Raw genomic sequence first — 25,920 nt, forward strand, 5'->3', positions numbered from 1 at the left:
TTTCAGGGCTAACTTCTCCAATTAGACATACTGCTTCCCATACTGATGTTGAGCAAGTACATCTTGGGAGTCAAGGTGTGTGTGGTCTTTTCACTTGGTTGGTCATCCAATAAGGCTCTCTTCCCCTGATTTTAACAGATTTCTTGTTTCATTAATGTGGTGAACTGTTTTACAGGTAGCCCACTGTCTCTTCCTTATCAAATAAGCAACAAGGATCCAGTGGAAGCCAACTGTACTCTGGCTGTCATGTTGGCTTTGCAGAATGTATCCGGTATCATTATTCAAAAGGGTGAATATTTGTTTGGGGGTGGGGGGTTCTTTTCATGTCTTGATGCATCTGAGATGAATTCTTCTAATCACAATTTCATAAGAGCTAATTCTGTTCTTTAAACACTAGTGGATTTGACTAGAATATCTGGTATATACTTTAGGGATTTTTTTTTATTTTTTATTTGTAGATGTATTGTAAATATCCTTAAAATATATATTATACTAAAAGATATTTCTATATAATTTATTTCCGAGAGAGCTGTCGACATAAATGTTCGCACTGGCCAAACGAAGCAATCCGGGAACATTGCAAGAGTGGCTAAAATAAAGGCAAAATAATACATTGAGTTGAGAATAAATGAACTGTGTAGCTGTAACCTTTTATTTTTAATGGCATTTTTAATTTGTGAGATTATTTGCAAACGGTTTTATTTCAATGTTACCACAAATGTGCTAGGGCGTAACCGCTTTCTGCATTCTTCCATGGCTGGAAAAAAATCATAATACAGAAATATTGAACCAAGATCAATGCAGACAGACTTCAAGTTGATGCACAAATGATCCACCTCCTCCTGGGCACCGAGGGAGGGCAGCTCGTAAAAATTTAGGATGTGCAGTACTCGCGCTGACTAAAGAGGTTCCTCTAAATGGGCTTTACTTATCTAAAATATAGCTAATGTATACTTCTAATAAAGATTAAGTATTGTTGCCTACACTTCAAAAGGTGCTCCCATAAGAATAATGCAGTGGATGTGACTGATTTCAGTATCACTTCTGCTTCTAAAAGTGCACTAATGTTTGCGTTATGAGACCATTTCCAGGCAGGTTTGAGTTTACAGACCTTTTGCCATGATAACGTTCTTTTGAAGAATGGATCGAACCTTGATTTCATAGTTTGATGGATAACTCCCTATTCAACGTATGAGGAACTGGGTCCTGAGCCTTACCATAAGGGCAATAAATTACTGTTTGACTTAACTTGATTGGCATGTATAAACTTGTTTCCTTTTTTTTTTTTTTTTTTTTTATTTTAAGGCGGTCATGGAATGGACTTGACTCTTTTGCCCAAACCTTTTAAGAAGCCCAGCCCCAGCACTCGTCCCACCGAGATTGTGGCCAGCACTCGTCCCACCGTGGACACCAGCACTCGTCCCGCCGAGATTGTGACCAGCACTCGTCCCGCCGAGATTGTGACCAGGAATGGGACTTGTCCTTATGAGGATCCCAGCCCTCGCCCCACAGAGGGGGAGCTGCCCTCCCTCGGCGCCCAGCAGGAGGTGGAGCAGCAGGAGGAGGACCTGCCCTCCCTCAGCACCCAGGAGGATGTGGAGCAGGACGAGGAGCTGCCCTCCCTCGGCGAGGACGATGACGAGGAGCTGCCCTCCCTTGGTGCCCAGGAGGAGCAGGAGGAGCAGGAGGAGCAGGAGGAGCAGGAGGAGCAGGAGGAGCAGGAGGAGGAGCAGCAGCAGGAGGAGCAGGAGGAGGAGCTGCCCTCCCTTGGTGCCCAGCAGGAGGAGCAGGAGGAGCAGCAGCAGGAGGAGCAGGAGGAGGAGCTGCCCTCCCTTGGTGCTCAGCAGGAGCAGGAGGAGGAGCTGCCCTCCCTTGGTGCTGAGCAGGAGGAGGAGCTGCCCTCCCTTGGTGCCCAGCAGCAGCAGGAGGAGCTGCCCTCCCTTGGTGCCCAGCAGGAGGAGGAGCCCTCCCTTGAGGAGGAGCAGGAGGAGGAGCTGCCCTCCCTTGGTGCCCAGCAGCAGGAGGAGGAGCAGGAGGAGGAGCTGCCCTCCCTTGGTGCCCAGCAGGAGGAGGAGGTGGTGGTGGTGGAGTAGGAGGAGGAGGAGGAGGAGCTGCCCTCCCTCGGTTCCCAGGATGAGCTGCTCCGTGTCCCTCAGAATGTGCCTACTAACTGTCATCCTAAAACCGTTCATCACTGAATCTGCCTTTTGAACTTGGGAATTTTCTGTTTTACTAAAATAAAATTTTCCTATTGGGGGAAAAACGTTTGACGAGTGTATTTGTGAGTACAACTTGCTAGGTTCCAATTTATGGGTTTAACACTACCTGCCTCTTAATATAGCAATGCCTTCCGCTTTGAGATGGGTGAAACGGAACACCGTATTAATCGCTAAAGTTCAAGGTCTGAGTCTATAGGTGTTATGTTTTCTATCCTGTAGTCTCCCCCCCCCCCCATGCTGGGAATAGTAACATGCCCACACATTTATACATATGTGACCGGGTTTGGGAGCGAAATTGGTGCCTAATATAAAACAAGCTTGTGCTCTGACAAGCATTGACAATGGAACCATCTGATAAATGGCTGGATAATGGATCAGTTTTCAATAGCTGAAATGCATAATTATGGTAATCCCAAGTAATATTAGTTCACTTTATTTGAACTGCAAATTTTTTGCAGCAAAAATGCATATGGTATAATGCTTATTGTCATGTGTTCACTTCTGTCTTAATGATTAATTGAAATTTACAGTTTTGGCTTAGTAGTTTACAGGCATCCAGATATAATGGTCTTGCAATAAAGATCAAGATAACTTTTTAAAAGCATTATCAATGACTGAGGGAAAATATTTCAGGGAATAGTAGAAAGACTGTCTTTGCTTTCTATATTTAGCCAAAAGTTTTCCTGCTTTGTCCCCTGACTCAGTCTTGCTAAGGCTGCATGTTTATAGCAAAAATCATAATTGTTGATTATTGCCCTTTTTATACTGTAATCGTGATTATTAATGTCGATTAAATTACTGTGTCACAAAGCAACTGTGTGGTTCTTCAGAGTAGCAGATTTCAATGGTGGATACGAGCTGCAATCCAGTTACTTTTAAGCACTTTATTGTATTTTATATTGTAATGTTTAAGGTAAGGCATATAAAAATTATTTTAAATTGATATCTATGGTATAGAATAAATTGAATTATTGCTAAATTACTGCTTAGTCCACGTACAGTAAATAATATGGCATATTCAAACTTATTAACAGCCGATTTAAATCGACTAAGTTATTGTGTTCAATAAGCCCTTTAGTGATGAGACAGGGGACCATTCATCCCGTTAGATCTTCGTTAGATCATTTGTGGCCTCAGTAGTTTCAATTTGGAATTTTAAAAACAGTCATTTGCGTCATCAGAATTTGTACAATTCGTGACAATGTTAAATCTAACAATACCAATTGCATGGCAAATGGGTCTTATTAGAGCAGACGTGATAACAATGTTGGTTATATTCGTGCCATATTCTTTATGTTGACTACACCTCCAAAACACATTTAGAACAGTTAAGCTGAATTACTTTTGCTATTTTGTACAAATCAAATTCACATTGGCCCACTTATTAACATGACAAAACAAATCTGTCATTAAATTTTTTATAAATTGTACACGCGACAAACTCTCACATTACAATGACTGCTGTCACTCACTGCAGGTTTAAACTGTTTGAGACCTGCAAAAGGGATACATTAAAGCACCAACTATATGATTTATTTTTCTCCGTATGTGACAACACCTCTAAACTCACCAGGGCGTGATCTGAGACTAAGCTGTTTCCAATTGAACAATCAACAACAGATGAAATGAGTGACTTAGATATATAAAAAAAATCTATTCTAAAATAAATCTTATAGACTGATGAAACAAATTAATAGTCCCTACCAGATGGGTTCAAAAGTTCCCAAATATCCAAGATTTTTACACATCATGTGAAGCGTCAATGTTGCTCAAGGAGGCTTATAAACGTTTGCTTCACTATGACCAAGAACTGAAGTCTCCTCCCGATATTATATCATGAGGGGTGCCAGCAGCTTGCAACATCGCTTCAAGATCAATAAAACAGCCCTGATCATCAGCGTTAGGTGTGTAAATATTAACCAAAATCAACCTTTGCCCCTGAATTACTGCTAAAACAATAATGACTCTTCCTAATTTATTAATCTGTTTGAGACATTTGAATTGTAGATGTTCACTTATCAATGTAATGGCTCCCCTGCTCTTACTTGAGCCTGCACTAAAGGAAACATGTCCACTCCATATCTTCCCAAATTTTTCAGCTTCCTGTGGGAAATATGTGTTTCTTGAAGAATCACTATATCATATTTTTTACATTTAAGAAAATAAATAGGGGTGCCCCAACCCATTCACATTCCACGTGGAGAAAGATAAACCACTCATATTAACACTTGACATTTTTAAATATTAGAAAATATAAATTGAGTGTCAAAAACAAGATTATAAAGGCCACATGTTAGTTAGTTAGTTAGTGCAAAAATCAAACCCTAAACTTCCCCCAGAACCAAACAAACAGAGGAACACATGCCTGTCAGAGGATTCAACTTGAGCACTTAAGTGTCTTTTAATATTTCCAGAGCCATTCCATTTAGAATTTTTGCCATTTTGATTTCAAAGTACAGATATGAAGCAGGGTGTATCGAATCTTACTGGTTTATGACATAAAAATAATTAATAATTAGCAAAGTGCGCAGAGCTTGCTGTTTACAGGGTTAATGTTTTATCAAGATTTAAATCAACAAAACCTCCCTACCAAAAACCTTAAACCTAAACCTAACTGATAGTGTCATAAAAAGCAAATGTGACATGAAAAACATTATTATTAGTATTACATAGGCAACATTCTATCAGTTGAGCTAAAGCCTGATTTGATCATACTTAAACAAGCTTTTAAATGTAGTTGATTATGTGATGCAAACATTAAAATTAGTTATCCGCTATAGTGAAAGTGTTTATATGTAATAAGATAGTATAGTGTTAGGAACAGGGTGAAAAGTAAGTGATTATGAACAGATAATCTGCCATAGTGTTCATTCCACCAGGAAACTTAATTGCGTTAATCGTGATTAAGAAAAACGTGTTAATTCCGACAGCTCTAATATTCATATACACAGCAATACTGCATTTTTTTTGGCTCTATACTTGTCATGTGCACGACACTAAAGTTGAATCTAATCTAATCTACAGTGTTTGTGACCATTATAGAAAATAGATCATTTGTATGTGTGATAAAAATGTGTGTATTTGATGTGTATGATAGATGATATTCTGGAATGTAAAGAACAATATATAGTACAATTGGTTTTACTGGGAAAATAAATGACTTTTAATCATATATAAACCTTTTGGGGAAAAAAGCAATGAAAATGTTAACTTTTACAGAGCTCATATTATGCTCATTTGCATAATGCGCCCCAACCGGCTGAGGTGCTCGAGCACTTGGTCCCTGTGCACACACAACAAATCTCGAGGGTGAGCTAAAATCAGCCAGTCCTCAAGGTAGTTGTGGATGTGAACGGCCACTTCCCTCAACGGGGCAAGGGCTGCCTCCGCGACTTTCGTGAAGACGCGAGGCGACAGGGACCGACCGAAGAGGAGGACCTTGTACTGATACTCGAAGGCAAACTGTAGGAAGGGTCTGTGTCAAGGTAGAACTGAGACCGAAGTATGCGTCCTTCAGGTCTACTGCCGTGAACCAATCTTGATGCCAGACACATGCAAAAATGCATTTCCGCATCAGCATCTTGAACGGGAGTCTGTGCAAGGCCCGGTTCAGAACTCGCAGGTCCAAGATTGGCCACAACCCACCGCCTTCATTGGCACGATGAAGTAAGGGCTGTAGGACCTTTTCTTCATCTCGGCTGGAGGGACAGGCTCTATCGCGTCCTTCTGCAGAAGGACCACGATCCCGCGCGCAGGGCAGCGGCATTCTCGCCCTACACCAAGGTGAAATGGACGCCGCTGAACCGGAGCGGGCGCCTGAAGAACTGAATCACATAGCCGAACACCACATGATACTGGTGCATTCAGACAGTTTTTTGCAATTTGACAGACAAAAATCTGAGTGAAAATGTAATTTATAAAAATCCCAAATGCCCCCCGATAACTTAAGGTTACTCACGTGACCTTGGTTCTCTGATGACAGGAGTGAGGTATCTCACTAAGGGAATTCACCTCAGGCATATCCAAAACTGTAAGCAATGACACCCAGTCTGTCAGCTGATAGATCATTCACAGCAGTGATAAGGAAGCTCCACCTCCCTATATAAGACACCGCCACAGGTCTCTTCTTCGTTTTCTGCATATCTCTTCTCCATGCAACTGCAAGGAGGGAAGTGTGGTGAGATACCTCACTCCATGTTGTCAGAGAACTGGGGTTACATTTGTTTGGTATCACACTAAGGGATGTAGCCAACTCCTGTATTGCAGATATGCTGTCAGCAGCAGCTCATCAACCGACTTCTAGTGTCCAATGCAAAGAATGGATGGGGGGGTATTTTCGCAACCCCAGACTATTATAACTTAATATAATAGCTTCCACAACCCAATGAAACTGTAGTGATATGGGTCTACCTTTACGAGAATCAGCCCAAGAAACAAAAATCTGATTACTCTTCCTCATACAAACATAGAGTACGAACTGGACACAGAAAATTAGATAGTCTTCCAATGAGGAAAAAGGTGGCAGGTGAAAATCCATCAAGTCCACTGGCTTACAGCTGAGCTGAGTCGCTCACCTTAGGCACAAAGGCTGGATTAGTTTTAAGAGACACTCTCGACAAATTCACCGCAAAGCACATACAAGAGTGATGTACCGACAAAGCATGGAGTTCACTGACTCGCTTCACAGTCGTCAGAGCCAGTAACAAAGCTTCCTTTATCGAAAGGAGCTTCAATTCCATACTTTCAACTGGCTCAAAGGGAGGCTGAGAAAGCGCCCATGATGGAACTAGTTTTTACACCCTGTTCAAATGCTGTGCGCCCCTCATAAACCTGCAAACAAGCGGGTGTTGACCTATTGTACTCGAGTCAATTCCCAGATGACAGGCCATTATGGCAGCGAGATAAAGCTTGATGGCTGACAAGGCCCTGCCTTTATTCCGAAGTTCCTGAAGAAAACACAAATCATAAAAATGGAACAATGTGTCTGTGTGCACACCACTGCTCAAACACACTCCATATTCGATCATATATAAGAGTGTTTTGAGGCAGCCCTCGCACTCTGAATTGTTTCAATCACCCGTGACACTCAAATTTATCCTCACACAGGCCAAGCACTAAGAGCAAATCAGTCTGGGTTGGGGTGTGTAAAGGGATTAATGGAAAGGAGGAGAACCGGATTGACGATATAAATAATATTTTAATTATAAACTGAACCAAAAAAGACAAACACACACACACACACACACACACAGGTGTTGGACAGCTGTCCGTAAATCTCTCTCTCTGTTGCACTGCCGTCTTCGGTCGGCCTTTATCCCTCTCAAGGGTTAATTATCCTGATTAGGAGCCGGGTGTGCAGAATCACGACCTGGCCCCGCCCTACACCCTGCCACATTTCTCCCTCGTTCTCTCAGGCCGGGGAGCCCCTAGTATTTCCATCCCGTGCACATCCAGCCTAGAGAAACAGGCACTCTGTGAGTAAACGGTTTGTCCAAAAAACGTTGCATCTCTGCGATGCACGCTGGGACGGCAGGAACCAATTGTTTTACCGGGGCAGTATGAGACGGCAGCCATTTACCATCATACAGGTCTCTCTCTGCACCCTGGCATGCCTGCTGTGACGGCCAGTCGATGGAGAGTTTAGCTGCCGCACGTCTACACATTTCAACCAGGTCCAGCTCTCTCTGGACAGGAGAGGGGGACGCGTCCATCACGATGCCCAGTGCGGGCAACACTTGGGATTAGCGAGAGCAGCCTGCATATGTCTGACCCTGAGACAGACGAAACAGAGCAGGTGGCAACATCATAGATCCACACGTGCACGAACGGGAGGGATCCTTCCCCTTCGCTCAAAAACACAGTGGTGAGCCAGTTCACCACAATGTGCCACTCGATTCTGTTTTTATCCCCGGATCTCTCCTTAATATGATAAGACCAGCTGATCTGCCACACATCCACGAAATGCAGGAGAGTGTAGAAGCTATAACCTCTTTTAACTCTGCCAAAAAAATAACCACCTTGAGTCCCTGGTTTACGCCTGGAGAAACAATATCGACATAGTAGAAAATAATATTCACTTCGACAGAGAATGTATTTGCAAAAAGAAGAAAAATATATTTTTCTGCCTAGCTCAATAATGTAATGCCAGCATCTCTCTCTCTCTCTCTCTCTCTCTCGCTTTCTTTTCTTTTTCTCCCAAATTACTTTTCTATTAGCTAATGAGGTCATTTAGTAAGTGGAGTGTTGTCACAGTGCTCCCCGTGTAATGTACAGCCCACCGTTGCCTCGGCCTATTAGCTAATGGGGCCGTTGGAGGCCTTTAGTTGGCTGACAGGCCAATGGTTCAGGACTGCAGCACTGGACAGATCTACTGCAAAAAGTCTCTCTCTGCGAGAGTGCTAAAGGGCTGGATGACTGCTTGGGTGGTCAGGTGGGTGGAAGTGTTTAGCTACAGCAGAGACATGCTAACTAAAGTCAGAGAGCTTTAGGATGAGCAACAGCAGCTTGTCATGGTAACCAGAGAATGAGTGGGAGGTGAAATGTAAAGTTGGACAGCGTCTGCAGTCTACAGTGCCAACTAACTAGGATCAGTTCAATAAACCAATGTTGTTAATGAGGCAGTAGCTGCGTGTGCACTAGACAACAGTGTTTGACAAAAGACATTACATTTTAGATGTAAGTTAGTTGGTGTTGTAAGATATAGTAAAAGATATAGTAATGTTGTTGTTCTGAATATAAGTTAGGCTGTGTTAATTATTCTGGTATCACGATACTTTGTTAGTACCGGTAAACCACGCAACACTATGATGCAGGTAACGGCATAATATTGCACACAAGGTGTATGGACTACTTTTATGGTATTCTTTTGTCCTTTTCAGAGCTTGACAGCCACCGGTCTCTATATGCTTTCATTGCACTATAAAGAGCATCCTGAACATTCTTCAAAACTTCTTATGTGTTTTATTTTTATTTATTTATTAAATTTTTTTATTAAATTAAATCTTTCTCCCCAGTTTGGAATGCCCAATTCCCAATGCGCTCTAAGTCATGGTGGCATAGTGACTCGCCTCAATCTGGGTGGTGAAGGACGAATCACAGTTGCCTCCACGTCTGAGACCGTCAATCCGCGTATCTTATCACGTGGCTTGTTTAGCGCGTTAGCGCAGAGACGTAGCGCGTGTGGAGGCCCATGCTATTCTCTGTGGCATCCACGTACAACTCACCGCATGCACCACCGAGAGCGAAAACCACATATTGTAGCAACCACGAGGAGGTTACCCCATGTGACTCTACCCTCCCAAGCAAACAGACCAATTTGGTTGCTTAGGAGACCTGGCTGAATTCACTCAGAATGCCCTGGATTCGAACTTGCGACTCCAGGGGTGGTAGTCAGCAGCATCAATACTCACTGAGCTACCCAGGCCCACCTTCTAATGTGTTTTATGAAAGAAAGATAATCATACCGGTTTGGAACGCCATAAGTAAATGATGAATATTCCTTTAAATGTGGGGTCTTCTCTGACTACGGCACATATGAGTTTCAAAAATATATTTGAAATACATATGGTTGAACATATTGAGTATGATGATTAGGTTGGTCATAATTTTTCATTCAACTATTTCTCATTTTATTGTTTGTGTTTTCCAATCAGCTCAGTTTATCTTTATTGTAGGTCTGTGATGTCAGGATTGCACGGCTCTTTTGGGTTCACTGTGTCAAATCCATGCCACCCGAACCCACAAACACACTCATGCACATTCTGGACATTGTCCAAATCAGGTCACAGCAGTCACTGTACTGTAGCAGTCACCTTGCCTGCCCTGGTTGTGGATTAGCAGTACAAAGAGGATTAGCACATTTCCAAAAGTCACAATTTATCTAGCTTGCCTTGGTTTCTATTCACCTTATTCAGTTCTGCACCTTTCAGTCCACTGCTTTTCCGAATTTTGTCATCTAACTTCCTGTTTGCATTGAATCTACTGAGAAGAGTCGACCAAAATGGATTACGTGTGGAAGCACAGAAAGTATGATGTTGATGATGTGAGTCCTTTACTACGTGAATATGCTAGTGTGGTGTTTTTCTGTCACTGTAAATGTTCATTTTTCTGACACCAGCGGAGGTAAATTGGACCTGGCAGATCACATTCAGACAGCTATGACACACTGCACATTTTCATGATACAAGCATTTCATTGTTATATGTGTAACTCTGCTTGTTAATAATCTGTGTTCAAATGGGTAGATGACATGAAATTTCAAACAGGACAGCTCGTTTTATTTGACATGCATGTTTATTACATAAAGGAAATTACATTTGTACTTTTTTAAATGTATTTGTCACCCCACATTTTTAAGAGGCTTAAATGTGATTAAAACAGTTATGAAAACACAATATAAAAAAATTTACACTTGCGATATGTGTGTGTGTGTGTGTGTGTGAGCGTGTATTTATCACTTTGTGGGGACCAAATGTCCCCATAAGGATAGTAAAACCCGAAATTTTTGACCTTGTGGGGACATTTTGTCGGTCCCCATGAGGAAAACAGCTTATAAATCATACTAAATTATGTTTTTTGAAAATGTAAAAATGCAGAAAGTTTTCTGTGAGGGTTAGGTTTAGGGGTAGGGTTAGGTTTAGGGGATAGAATATAAAGTTTGTACAGTATAAAAACCATTATGTCTATGGAAAGTCCCCATAAAACATGGAAACACAACATGTGTGTGTGTGTGTGTGTGTGTGTGTGTGTGTGTGTGTGTGTGTGTGTGTGTGTGTGTGTGTGTGTGTGTGTGTGTGTGTGTAAATATATAGTTGCACCCCTACCCTCGTTTGGGTTTAACACTCAAAACAAATCCACTCACCTGAAATATAACGCTGTGAGTGAATGACAGGAGAAGATGGTCAGAGGTGTCTTACAGAGCTATTTTTAATGACTTTGTGTTGTCTCTTAGAGGTTCGTGAGCACAGAGGTATATCAGTGCGTCCACAGCATGAAGGTAGGATCTTAATTTATGAATGAAGTACCCTTGTTTTAAAATCTCCCCGCTCTGCTTCCAGTTTTATGACATCCCATGAACACTTTAAAATACTCATGATAACTCATGATAACTTTTGACAACTCTATAACCTGAAAATCCACTTCGATAGCTAATTACACACTGCATACCACAGACATCACCACAGAAATCTATATAGAATACGCTAGACCAGAAGATCAAAGACTAAATTCTTAAGATGTCTGCCGCAGAAGGTGAATAGAGCAAGTTAGATCACAACAACCAATAACAGTCCATGCTCAGCACATGCTTGCATAGGCAAACCTTAGTGTCCAAGTAGAAACAATTTGTGTCACAAATATTTGCATTATCTGCTCTGTGTTAGTTATGATCCATTATATATTAAATTTAAATAGCACTTCAATAAACATGGATTAAATTGGAAATTTGGAGATGGGAAAACCTGGTGATGATTCTATTGACCAAGAGAGATATGACAAGCAAAATTGTTAGTGCACAACTGATTATTAGGCTTAAGGTTTAACTTTGACCTGGCAGTGAAATCTCTCAGTATTTCCTAATGCAACAGAATTTGGTCCTGTAATACAAGGAGCTAAAAGAGCTAATATAAGAGCTAAAATACACTATACATATGGATCTATCTACGAAGAGCCGCATTTGCTGTATAGCTTCTCTGGCTTTTAGAAATTTTAATTCCCCCTTGATGGTAGTGTGAAGATGAAGAAAGATTTTTTTTTTTGCAGTCATGCTTGGTAATTTCATATGAAGCTGTCTTATGAATTGGGCTCATTTTGCATGTAAAGAACTCTTTAGAAATAGATTTCTGTAGGCCTATAAGATTTCTGAAATTGTAATGTGTCAATGACATCCAGTAATTATAGATCACACAAATAGCTCTACACATTGGACAACTTCTTCAAAAGGGTCATATTAAGATAATTGCAATCACATTTCTAAAAATGATTAATCTATTCTTGAACAAAGCAAATGGCTGTAGTTAAAATAGCCATAGTGTCCTGCTGTGGTGCAAAATGTTTCATAAAGGACAATATTCATACTCAAAACAATTTACACTTGATTTTACTGATTTTGCTAACTGTTTTAACTGTTCATTTTGGTATTAACTACACAGAAGATGGAATGCCTTTATCATTTTCATTATGATGCAATCTTGCTGGGCCAAGTACATATTAACTGTAAGACATCACCCTCCCTAAGAGTATTTTCCATACAAATAAATGTTGTTTAACATTATGTATTAATGTGTCTCATTTGACTTTTTTTTTTTTTTTTTTCTACCACATTTACATTTTTAGAATGTAAATAGAATAGTCTCATAGAATCACTTTACTATAACTACATTTCTATTGACTGACTTGATGACTTGATTCTAAGTATCGCACCAGTTTTCTGGTGAAATAAATATGCTATATGCACTACAACAATGATTTGTATTCCCTTTCAAACAAATCATAAGTAACACACCAGATTAACAGTTCACAAACACTTATCTTCCACACAATATTATCTAATGACATTGAAAAGCATGATTTGAAAGACAATATATTTTTACAATTGCATTACATAACAAACAACAATTACAAGCTTAGTCCACCATGGTTCAGTTGTGCAGTAGCTCACCTGATATAGGGTTGGACTTTAAATGTGGAAGACTGGGGCTTTAAACCGAAAGTGTCATTGAGGCGTCACGAAATGGAGTGCTTCAGTTATTGCATTTTTCATCTAACATTTGTTTTTATGATACTATTGGTTAGATTTACATGTAGAATTTAGGGTAGGAACAGTGTTTTTTTTTATTATTATTTAACTAAAAAAATACATGAGGTTTTTAAGGTTAATGCTCTATCATCTCACATTTGCTTTTAATTACAATATTGGTTAGGTTTAGGTTAGGTTAGGGAGGTAGATTTTGGTAATTGAGTCATGAGAGTCATCTTTCCTACCTCTAGGATCAATGCGAGATCTCTACAAGTAAGCTAATATAATTATTTCAAAATGACTCAAATTAATGTTTCATGTGCATTTATTTGTTTATCTAGCAGGTAATAATAAGATGGATAATGAGGAGTCAGATGGTAATTTTTTTTTACTAAATAAAACAGATTTCGGCTGTTCAGCGATTTCTTTCTTCTCACATAATTACATAATTTCAATTATCATTTAAATTTTTTTGGTTAGTAACCATTTAATAAGTAGGATAATGTACAATCACCCGGTTTTTAATCGCAAAATAAACCACTTCAATGAGATAAACTTTTATCACCCTGTTGGGGTTTATTTTGCAATGGCAACCGGATGACTGTAAACTATCTCTTAATTACAAATAACAGCATATGGGATTGGAATGACTTAAGGGTGAAAAAATAATGGCAGAATAATTTTTTGAGTGAATTACTCCTTTAATAAACACAGCTGTAGCTCTTCATTGAGCAAATTCAATCTTACATATAGTCTGCCAAAGAACTCCCATAAGCAAAAAAGCAGGATTGTGGGCTTTTTAGCAATAGAGTGGAACATTTCTAATAAAATGGGCATGTAAAGATGACTTGTAAAGATGCAGAGTGGTTTGGTTACATCATAAAAGCTCTTCTGCTTTGGATCATGGGCAAATGGACACAGGAGTTGCTTTGATACCTTTCAAGACGCCTCCATCCACTCTAAAAGACCTCTCACAGTCCAAGAGCACTGTCTTTTGTGTGGTGGTGTAAATGCCCTCTCTGTGCACAGTGTTTTTTTTTCTTTCTTTTTTTTTCATTTTTGTGAGGTGTGTGTTCTTATCTGTGTCAGATAAGAAGCTTTAGGATAATGAATGAAAGGCTGGGGAGTGGGGGGGTTCCCTGCTCCAGGGGTCGGTCCATTGCTAGTAAAGGAGAAGCCATTATAATCAGTGTCAAACCAGTAAAAACAGGACGCCTGTCTGCCAGCATTAGCGTTTTCTAATGGGCTCAAATACTCATGATTTCATTTTGTCAACATACATGTAGTGTGCTTACTAAGCACAACCTTGATGCAAGTGTAGGCTCAATTTAACATTTGTACACAAGCTAAAATGTGATTCAATGGATCAAAAGAGAAATATGAAAATAAAATGTTCAATCTTGCATACTATATTGGGTAAAATTATTAGTTTGTCATGTTTTTTGTCAGTCTTTCCTGATCAGTTTCACCAGGGATGAACTGTTGAATATTCGGCAGAGCATACCTGATAATTTTGGGTTTTATTAGACATCTTAGTTGGAGGTGCAGCAGTGTTCTACAAGTGAACCAAAAGGCGCACATGAGGGAAGCGAGCCGACATGCTTGTGAAACTCCGTCAACGCGGCTTTAGGACTCCGTTGCCGAGTATTTATCTGGCGAATGTCCACTCCCTCACCAACAAAATGGACAAACTGCTTCTGCTCACTTCAACAAATTAGGACTTTTCTTTGTTTCTTTGTCTCTTCTCCGCTGCTCAGTGTTTCATGGAAACCTGGCTGAATGAAGCATCCCAGACAGCGCTTTTCATCTCAGCAGATCCCATCCATCCCAGCGGCTTCCAGCTGTTCAGAGCAGATCGCACTGCAGAATCATCAGGGGAAACGAAAGGTGGTGGAACATGCTTTTACACTAATGAAAGTTGGTGTATAGATGTAACAGCATTGAAGAAGATGTGCTGTCCTAATTTAGAAGCGCTCTTCATCAACTCTAAGCCTTTCTACTCGCCGGGGGAGTTTTCTTCGTTCATTCTGGCGAGTGTTTATATCCTGCCACAAGCATGCGTGAACAGTGAACATGTTGCAACAGTTGGCTGATCATATCACAGAAATGGAGCAACAACACACTATTTATTATGCTGGGAAGTTTTAATAAAGCTAACCTCATCCGTGTACTGCCAAAATATAAACAATACATCACATGCCCCACAAGAGACAGACATATACTGGACAATTGCTATACCACTGTAAAGGATGCATATCGCTCTGTCCCACGTGCAACTTTAGGACTCTCTCATCACTGTCTGGTTTATCTTCTACCGACCTACAAACAGAAACTAAAATCAGCTAAGCCTGTATTAAGGACTATATAAAGTTGGACTAATGGAGTGTTTTTTAAGCTGCAGCAACCGATCTGGACGAGCTCACAAATACTGTGATATCATATATCAGTTTCTGTGAGGATATGTGCATCCCTACTAGGACATTTTTATAATTCAATAACGATAAACCATGGTTTACAGGAAAACTCAGACAGCTTTGTCATGCCAAAGAGGATGTTTACAGATGTTGTGATCAAATATTGTACAACCAGGCCAGGAACACACTGACTAAGGAAATCAGAGTGGCTAAAAGAAGCTACTCTGAAAAGCTGAAAAAACAGATACTGCATCTGTGTGGAAAGGCCTAAAAAGCATCACCAAGTATAAGACACCTCCCCCTCACTCTGAAGACAGTCAACTAATGGCTGATGAACTGAATGTGTTTTACTGCTGGTTTGAAAAGCCCAATCTCACAACCCTCCCCTGCTTTGATCTTCACGTCACACACACACCAACACCTGGAACCTGCTACTCAATCTGCACTTATGATCTGCGAGGAGGTTGTGTGCCGGGTCTTTTGGAAACAAAAGACTACAAAGCTTCAGGCCCAGATGGTGTCACACCTGCCTGTCTGAAAGTCTACGCTGACCAACTGGCCCCCCATCTTCACACATATCTTTAATATATCACTGAAACAGTGCGAAGTTGCCTGCTAATTCAAACGCAACACCAACATTCCGGACCCCAAAAAAATTTTAATCACAGGACTTAATGACTACAGACCTGTCGCTCTCATGTCTGTGGTCATGAAGTCATTTGAGAGACTGGTTTTGGCCTACCTGAAGGACATCACTGGACCCCTGCTGGACCCCCTTCAGTTTGCAAACAGGTCTGCGGGTGATGCTCTCAATATGGGACTGCATTATATCCTGCAACACCTTAACAGACCTGGGATTTATGCAAGGATCCTATTTGTGGACTTCAGTTCAGCCTTCGATAACATCATGACAGATTTTTTTCTCAACCAAACTGACCAAGCTCTCCATGCCCACCCCAATCAGCTGATAGGCAGCAGCTAGTGAGACTGGGGAAACTCACATCCGGGACCCTCACTATTAGCACTAGTGGTCCTCAGGGATATGTTATCTCTCCACAAACGACTTCTGTCAACTTGTCCAATACCAAGCTCCTGAAGTTTGCAAATGACACCAAGGTCATCTGCCTCATCTGCGATGGTGACGAGTCTGCATACAGACGTGAGGTAGATCAGATGGCTGTCTGGTACGGTTACAACACCCTTGAAACTGTAGAGATGATAGTGGACTTCAGAAGAAAAAATATATATTATATATATATATATATATATATATATATATATATATATATATATATATATATACACTCACCTAAAGGATTATTAGGAACACCTGTTCAATTTCTCATTAATGCAATTATCTAATCAACCAATCACATGGCAGTTGCTTCAATGCATTTAGGGGTGTGGTCCTGGTCAAGACAATCTCCTGAACTCCAAACTGAATGTCAGAATGGGAAAGAAAGGTGATTTAAGCAATTTTGAGCATGGCATGGTTGTTGGTGCCAGGCGGGCGGTCTGAGTATTTCACAATCTGCTCAGTTACTGGGATTTTCACGCACAACCATTTCTAGGGTTTACAAAGAATGGTGTGAAAAGGGAAAAACATCCAGTATGCGGCAGTCCTGTGGGCGAAAATGCCTTGTTGATGCTAGAGGTCAGAGGAGAATGGGCCGACTGATTCAAGCTGATAGAAGAGCAACTTTGCCTGAAATAACCACTTGTTACAACCGAGGTATGCAGCAAAGCATTTGTGAAGCCACAACACGCACAACCTTGAGGCGGATGGGCTACAACAGCAGCAGAAGACCCCACCGGGTACCACTCATCTCCACTACAAATAGGAAAAAGAGGCTACAATTTGCAAGAGCTCACCAAAATTGGACAGTTGAAGACTGGAAAAATGTTGCCTGGTCTGATGAGTCTCGATTTCAGATGGTAGAGTCAGAATTTGGCGTAAACAGAATGAGAACATGGATCCATCATGCCTTGTTACCACTGTGCAGGCTGGTGGTGGTGGTGTAATGGTGTGGGGGATGTTTTCTTGGCACACTTTAGGCCCCTTAGTGCCAATTGGGCATCGTTTAAATGCCACGGCCTACCTGAGCATTGTTTCTGACCATGTCCATCCCTTTATGGCCACCATGTACCCATCCTCTGATGGCTACTTCCAGCAGGATAATGCAGCATGTCACAAAGCTCGAATCATTTCAAATTGGTTTCTTGAACATGACAATGAGTTCACTGTACTAAAATGGCCCCCACAGTCACCAGATCTCAACCCAATAGAGCATCTTTGGGATGTGGTGGAATGGGAGCTTCGTGCCCTGGATGTGCATCCCACAAATCTCCATCAACTGCAAGATGCTATCCTATCAATATGGGCCAACATTTCTAAAGAATGCTTTCAGCACCTTGTTGAATCAATGCCACATAGAATTAAGGCAGTTCTGAAGGCAAAAGGGGGTCAAACACAGTATTAGTATGGTGTTCCTAATAATCCTTTAGGTGAGTGTATAAATATTATGCCCCCTTCTCTGTTTTCTAAATATCTTTTTAGTTTAACTTTTAGATAACTTTAGTTTTCAGTTGCATTACATTTATTTGTTGTCAAAAGTGTGGCGAGTAAAAACAAAAATTTACTAGCCAATGGCGATTCATTCTCCAACATGTCCATAGAGGGTTGACTGTACAGAAAGACATACACATGCAAGTTTATTCCTCAGTGTTAGGGGTTTTGAAAAACCTCTAAAGCCTCCATCTTAATAATGAACAATAGTAGTAGTGATGCTTGACTTAGCAAACAGTACTAAAAGCACTTAGTTTCATAATATTGTTGTGTGAGGATTGATCCTCATGATAAAACAACAATATCAGAAGATATAAAATAGTCATATCCATAAGGATATTTGAAGATCGGTCTCCTGCATTTGACCATCCCTACTATAAGAGAAACATAATTTTACAACTGTGTTGCAAAGCGTAGTGACTCTCCAGGGCAGGACTTACCCTGTAAGCCAACAAAGCGATTGTTCAATCACGTTAGGTGGAGAGCTGCCAAGGCCTTTAATAAAACTAACAAGCCGAGCGACCCAGAGAGGCTTATAAAGAAGGTATAAATACATACATTTAATCTTGCTGGCAACTAAAGTAATGTAACACAAACACTTGACTGGCATTCGTGCAATTTACGCACAGGATCTGTGCTAAAACTGTAAACTCCGACCACACGCACAAATTTACACACTGATACACACACAGAAACAATCAGACCCATTGATAGTAAGAGCATCAGGAGGCAGCGCAGATTAAGGATTATGTTAGAAATGAGTGCATGCGAGTGCACATGGCTTAGAGATGGACCTGAGCACCACACATGGCACAGAGAGAGAGAGCCTCCATATGATTAGATCACGTGATTTAAAGCAGGCACAATGTCCAACCCCTCCCCCTGCGAATGAGCAATCATGTCAGTCAGTCACACACACACATACTGTACGTGTATGCTGGCAACACACCAAACATCACGCTAAGGTTGCTGAAGTCACCTAATCCTCGCCTTTATAAGGAAAGAATCTTTTTCATGATATTCATCCTCCCAAATATTCCATGCAAAAAACAACACAATACAATTCTTCTCTTAAAAGGGATAAAATCCTGTCATCATTTTCTCACTCTCATGTTGTTACAAACCTGTATGACCTTTTCTCTTCTGTAGAACAACAAAAGATGTTAGCATGTCAGAATTTTATTCTCATTCACCATTCACTGTAATTGCATCTTTAATGGTGACTGAGGCAAACATTCTACCTAACACCTACTTTAGTGTTCCACAGAAGAAAGACAAAAGAGTTTAGAACAACAGGATTTTCAGTTTCTTGGGGAAATATAAACTTATATATATAACTTTTTAAAGGGACATGCTATGCCAAAAACACAGCAAGGAAATCCACATAATAGACAGGAATTTGATAGACAGGAAGATGAATAGAACCAGACATTTTACCATCTTTTATAGTCACCCTGGCCATTTGTTGCTGACATCTCCAATCGATATCCACCCCTACATTTTTTTTAACACCTGTAGTAAACAAGCAGATGTCTGAGGGCACGGAGCCTCAAGAGCGTGACCAGCATCCACCTGTACATGAAACTTGTGCATGCTCACGCACAGCCATTTTGAGGCTAAAAACAAAAATTTTAACATAATCTATAATAATATGTGCTATTTTGAAATCAAGGATTTACATTTCTCGGGTTATTGTGCTGAAGGAATTGCTTGTTCATAAATAAAAATTATGTTATAATTTACTCACCCTCATGTTGTTGCAAACCTGTATAACTTTTTGTTTTTCTGTGGAACACAAAAGAGTTATTTTGCAGAATATACTGGCTGCTCTTTTCATACAGTGAAGGTGAATGGGGACTGGGGCTGAAGAGTTCAAAAAATGACAACAAAATAGCACCATTAAAATGTCATAAAAGTGGTCCATATGACAATATTCCAATGCTATGTCCCAATTCGCCTACTTAGACTATGCTCTTAAATTGTGCACTGTTTTTAAATGGAAAAGTGACTACTTTTTAGTATGTATAAAAAATGTGTGCAAGTATTGGGACATACTATTACATCATTAAATTGTACCTAGAAACAAAAGACCCTTCTGTCGCATTGTTACGTGTATCATGTCTCCACATACCAACCTGTCAATCATCCTGTTACAGTTATCGTGACATGCACGTTACACATTTCATTTTTACTATCATTCATTCGTCATTCTTTACTGCATTTAATTTGCGATACCCTACAATGAGTGGATAGGGTCCCGATTTGGAAGCATGTACACAGTGTATCAACAGTACACTGAAAAAAATGACTAGCAAGATTTACTTACTAGTTGCAAGATTTTGCACAGTTTTTCGAAGTAAATTTTAATGGTATAAAATAAATAAAAAGTGAAATCTACGTCATGACAAAATATTCATTAAAGTAGGTACATTAAACATAAACATTTCAGTTAATACAGTAACTTTCACTTCCAAATCTGAAGTACATGTTACTTAAATAAACATAGTAAAATTCAAATGAACATTTTATAGAAACATTTCACATTTTGAACTTTACTTCTAAACAAATGTTTAATCATATACAACATGACATACAGCAGCCTTCTACAGGTAAACTATGTGATCTATTAAACAACAGCACCTTGTATTACTGACAAAAGTATCAAGACACAATGCTGCGCACACAGACCTCAACGCATGGTGTACAATTCCCGATGATGGTAACAATAAACAAACTTTTTTTTTATCATGAACGGTACATTTTGAGCAGAAAATTAACTTCATATGTCACAAATCAAGAAGTTACCAAACATGACAAAAAAGTCAACAATAAAAATGGTGTAAATAAACTTGCAAACAGTGAAACCATACAAGTTAATTAATTATTCAAGCCTGGTGCATGCTGGGAATGCCAGCTTTGAAAAGTTAAGTAAAAGGTACTTATTTTATTTAACAATGAAATGTACTCAAATTACCTAACATATATGACAAGGTTTTCTACTTTAGGATTAATACATGATGATGCATTGTAAAGATAACAAATAATAAAAAATAATATTTACTTAATAGCTAGATCATTCATTTTTTACATGCTTGAATTGAGTATAAATGTTTAATTTACTTAATATTTTCAAGTTCAGCTTAAATTTATTCAATGTACAGGTATAGCTATATTTACTTCACCACAAAAAAAAATTCAGTGCAAACAGACTTGGAACTGAGGGTATGAGTGTGAGTAAATGATGACAGAATTTTCATTTTGGATCAACTATCCCAACCCAGATTCATGAGTAAGTAGTTAATCATAATAATAGTACAAGATAGCGAGTACTAAATCGAGTTGGCTTGTACAAAAATGTATGACTTTTAATCCAATAGAGAAAATAAATAAACCAACAAACCATATTATTAAGATTTTTCCTAAATGTAATCCCTAACCCAAATCCTAAACCTAACCGTGATTTTAGTAGGAAAATAACTTTTGTGTAGGAAGGACGAAAACATTGTGGTTTGAAATAAGACAAGGGAAGCATTAAGGCTGTTGGCATAAATAAAGTTTGTCTTTCCTTTCTTCAAGGAATTGTTCAACAACACAAAATGTCATTATCATTTATGAATGTTCTATTTATAAATAAATACACTTTCCCATCCCAGATGTGTTTGACTTTCTTTCTTCAGCATTACAGAAATACAACATTTTTAGAAGAATTTCTCAGCTCTGTCCAGACAATGCAAGTGAATGGGTGTCAAATTTTGGAAGCTCCAAAAATCACATAAAGGAATCATAAAGGTAAACCATGTGACTCCAGTGTTTTAAATCAATGTCTTTAGAAGTGTTATGATAGATGTGGGTGAGAAACAGATCAATATTTAAGTCTATTTTTACTATAAATTCTGCACAATGCTCAGTCAATCTCCACTTTAACTTTCACATTCTTCTTCTTGTGATTCACATTCTTCCAGCAAACGCCCCCTACTGGGCAGGGAGAAGAATTTCTAGCAAAAATGGACTTTAACATTGATCTGTTTCTCACCCACACCTATCATATCACTTAAGAAGATGTAGATTTAGCCACTGGAGTCATATGGATTACTTTTATGTTGCCTTTATGTGATTTTTGATACGTCAAATTTTTGGCACCCATTCATTTGCATTGTGAGGACTGACAGAGATGAAATATTCTTCTAAAAAGCTTAATTTGTGATCTGCAGAAGATAGAAAGTCATACACATCTGGGATGGCATTAGGGTGAGAAAATGATAAGAGAATTTACATTTTTGGGTGAACTTTCCCTTTAAAATAAAGTGTTAGGTAGGAGGCTAGCTAAAATGTGATGCCTGTATTGGACCCATTTGAAATACTGTTTGCCGATTGGTTGGTCTCTATGGAAATAAAATTCAACTTATACGATATCTTGTGATTTTGCCATCTTGTACAAATTATTCTGAGTTGACTGTTGCTTTAAATAATTTTTATTCAGTGGCTTTAAATGTGGAGAAACACTAATAACTAGTCAAAACTCAATATTTCATGTGCTTACCTGAGGGAGTGTTTTGACGTAATGTTAATGTGAATAGAGGACAGATATCAGCAATGCTCAACGCAACATGAGTGGACGGGACCAACTCACCGTACGATAACAATCACGTCTGTTAGGGATAAGAGGGTGTCTCTCTCTCTCTCTCTCTCTCTCTCTCTCTCTCTCTCTCTCTCTCTTCCACACAAGCTGCTGTTCAACATCTGTAGCTCAGCCCTGGGCCCATCCTCTACCTCCCACTGAGCATTCTACTCAAGGGCAAATAACACAGGATACAAACCAACTCCACCACCAGCTAACAATGTTATGCTAGCAGCAACTCAGGGCAACCAATACAGGAGAAACACCAGTATTTGACCTGGTACAAAAGGTGGATGTATTCACTTAGAAGCAGATAAACATGACATGAACTAATCTGCATTTTGGATGTCATATAGGCATATTGCATTCTGATATGGCATCATTAGAGTCTTGTTACAGGAATACAGTGTATGAATGGATACATTGATATTTTCTCAGCACACATATACTCAGAATAGATTGGAATATTGTCTAAGCATATGAATCACTCATGACCTTTCTATGTATTTAGATACTTGTGCTGATAACTTGATAATAGGGCACTGCTGGCATACGGGCGCATCTGACATGCATGAACGGCATATAATGGCTCTCCCAGAAAGTCACGCAATAGGTCACATTCTACTGTAACTGGAGATGAATGGGTCCCTATGAGACATTTGACACACAAACACACACCTGGGACATACTGGGTGGTAGTAACTGTATGATACTGTAGAATTAATCAAAATTACTATGCACAGATAAATGCAAATTTTGCATATACAGCCATTACATCAAAAAAAATGAAGCATTTAAAGAACATCAAAATTCCTATCATTGCAATGCTTTGTGCACAGATGACATGGAATAGCAGCGCATGCACACATCCGAGCCTTCACAAACCCATTCACACACTGACACAAATGCAAGGTATCCAAGGTCAGTTTTTCTGTTGCCTAATTAATAATAGAGAATTGAAGCAGATGACCGGCGGCGAGGCAGAGCACCACCATCTCCAGCTCTCACTATAACACCACACACCTATGTACACACAACACATACACACAGACTCCTGTAGGATGCCTTAACCTTGATGATCATATGACATGCTGCTGATATGATGTCTTCACCATCAGCTAGAAACACCTTCATATGCACATGAATACAGGTCAACACCTTGCTTGACCATCAAATATAATTTAAGAGAGCTTATATCAAAAGCATAACCTGACATAGAGGTCATTTTATGACTGTTAAGATTGAGGTTGCTGGTTAGTATTATATAGGACAATGAATTAAAGCTAAACTATCCAGCTAAACAGGTCTTGTGGTGAAGATCTTGGATTACACTTTGTGCCATTATAAATTTCCAGAAACATTAAAGCAAAGCAATTTAGTTAATAACGATAAACTCTGAACGAATGTTATCTAAGCGACGATTTAACTCAAATAAATTGATTAATTTAACCAAATTCATGGCTGGGGACTATTTTTTGTAGATAAATTATATTAAATATGATATTTCTTAAGTATTTACTTTATCTGGGGGTTATACCAGCTAACAATGTTTGGTTCTCCTAACGTTCTGGGAACGTTCTTTTTTGGTTCGTTCAAATCAAGCAAGTACAATCCCCTCAATATTTATACAAAGATCAATGGAAACATGTACATTTTTCACAATGTAACCCCTCCAATGTTCTAGCCAAATCTACACCCTTGCCTGTAGGTTTGGAGAACGTTCACCGTACGTCATACTAACGTTCTCCTAACATTCACCTATCGTTCTCCTAACCTCTTACATTAGATGACTCAATTTCAGTTAGTGTGCATTTATAACCCATTTTTACATCTCAATAACGCAAAATGTTACGAATGTGCTCAAAAACACTGTATATTTTTTTGTTGGTAAAAGTCAACATTAAGCCTATATGTAAACGTTTTGGTTATTCTTTATATTTCAGAATTTAAGATAACAATAACCCATCATAGGCACGTCTAGGGCTGAAGCTGCCGAGTAGTTACAGCTTTACACGTTTCTTGCGTTCAAAAACAGCTAGACGGAACGCAACGGAATGGAGCGCAACACTCTCCCGACGCGTTGTTCAAAGTTGAACTGTTCACACCGAACGCGTTTTTTCCGCAGAGGCACATCGTTGACAGATGCGCCGTACTGATTTTGTTCCGCGTTTTTTAAACGCAGTGTCATGTAACAAGGAACGTCCACTTTAAACACGCTCAGTGTTACACTTTAAAAAAAAAAAACACGGCGTAACGCATGTGTATACATAAACCAACCGTTAAAAAAATAGCGCAGACGGAACGCAAGAACGCGTTTCCTTAAGTTGCTCCGCTGAGGCGCTGTCCAGCACGCCAGCCTCTGACGGTGATCGGCCGATCTCTTAGCGTGACGGAGATCACCTTCAGCGCCCTGGCGTGCTGGACAGCGCCTCAGCGGAGCAATTTCCACCTCCATTTCTCCACTTTTTTGATCTAACGATTAAATAAACAACATCAACATCTTACATAAGTAGGCTGACTCTGGCTTGAATGCATTAACACATTGAAGACCATTGAAGTATACTATTAGTGTGATACTTTGTGTGCATTTGTTGAACAAAACACCTCTTTTTCCCGCTGCAAATGACTGGAATATTTTGAAATGCATTTATGTGAATGTGCCCACCTGATTATGTCATCGTTGTGTCCCAAATAAAATTTCTGCTTGTGTTCCCGTGTGTTGTACACAACTCCGACGCCGGCGACGAAGTAGACGATCTCCTTGGCGGCCGTATAGTACAGGTTGTTGCGGCACTGGTGGCCCCGGTAGCCGTAAACCCACTCCAGTCGCAGATGACAGTTCGGAGCTGTTCTGTCAGCCATGTTCGGACGTGTTTTGCTTCAAAGCGAGCGGCGGGTGCGTCTTCATTCACCGCCGCGACGAGCCGTCACTCAGTCCCGTTTATCCGCTCAGTCCGCTGTCAGCGCTGCAGCTTCGTCCGACCATTGACAAACGGGTCGATGACATATTTCTGTTCACGTGAAGTGCACAACTTTAGGCTGTTTGCATGATGCTAGTTCAAATACTCTTTGTTCGGGCGCTGTATATCGCCGTTGAGTCTGGCGTACACTACTTGTGACATGTGCGATGCATGAAGCTACTACCTACTTTTGGTCGGACGGGTGGCTTTGCTCTAGTGACATGTCAAAACCTGAGAACACGGATTTTTCGCATTAGTTACCAGTAACTGGCCAATCATTAGCGGCGGTGGTGATGGACGGAAAGTCTGGCCAATCACGTCTTCAGAGTCACTTGAATGAAAATGTGTGGACCAATGGCAAACGGGAGAAGGATGGCATTGTAGGTCTTAATGATGTATGGTTAATTT

At 39.9% G+C, this 25,920-nt stretch overlaps 1 protein-coding gene across 4 annotated transcripts in view; it reads right to left on the minus strand.

The window, feature by feature from the left end:
* Nucleotides 1-25,414, minus strand: part of LOC127657359 (echinoderm microtubule-associated protein-like 5) — a 167,683-nt gene extending 142,269 nt beyond the window's left edge. For all 4 annotated transcript variants that reach the window (XM_052146108.1, XM_052146105.1, XM_052146106.1 and 1 more), the window contains exon 1: nucleotides 25,218-25,414. In XM_052146108.1, the coding sequence (XP_052002068.1) occupies nucleotides 25,218-25,414 (197 nt within the window). The remainder of the gene's footprint in view (nucleotides 1-25,217) is intronic.
* Nucleotides 25,415-25,920: the final 506 nt, after the last annotated feature.

The sequence above is a fragment of the Xyrauchen texanus genome, chromosome 16 (assembly GCF_025860055.1).
Source record: "Xyrauchen texanus isolate HMW12.3.18 chromosome 16, RBS_HiC_50CHRs, whole genome shotgun sequence".
Lineage (NCBI taxonomy): Eukaryota > Metazoa > Chordata > Actinopteri > Cypriniformes > Catostomidae > Xyrauchen > Xyrauchen texanus.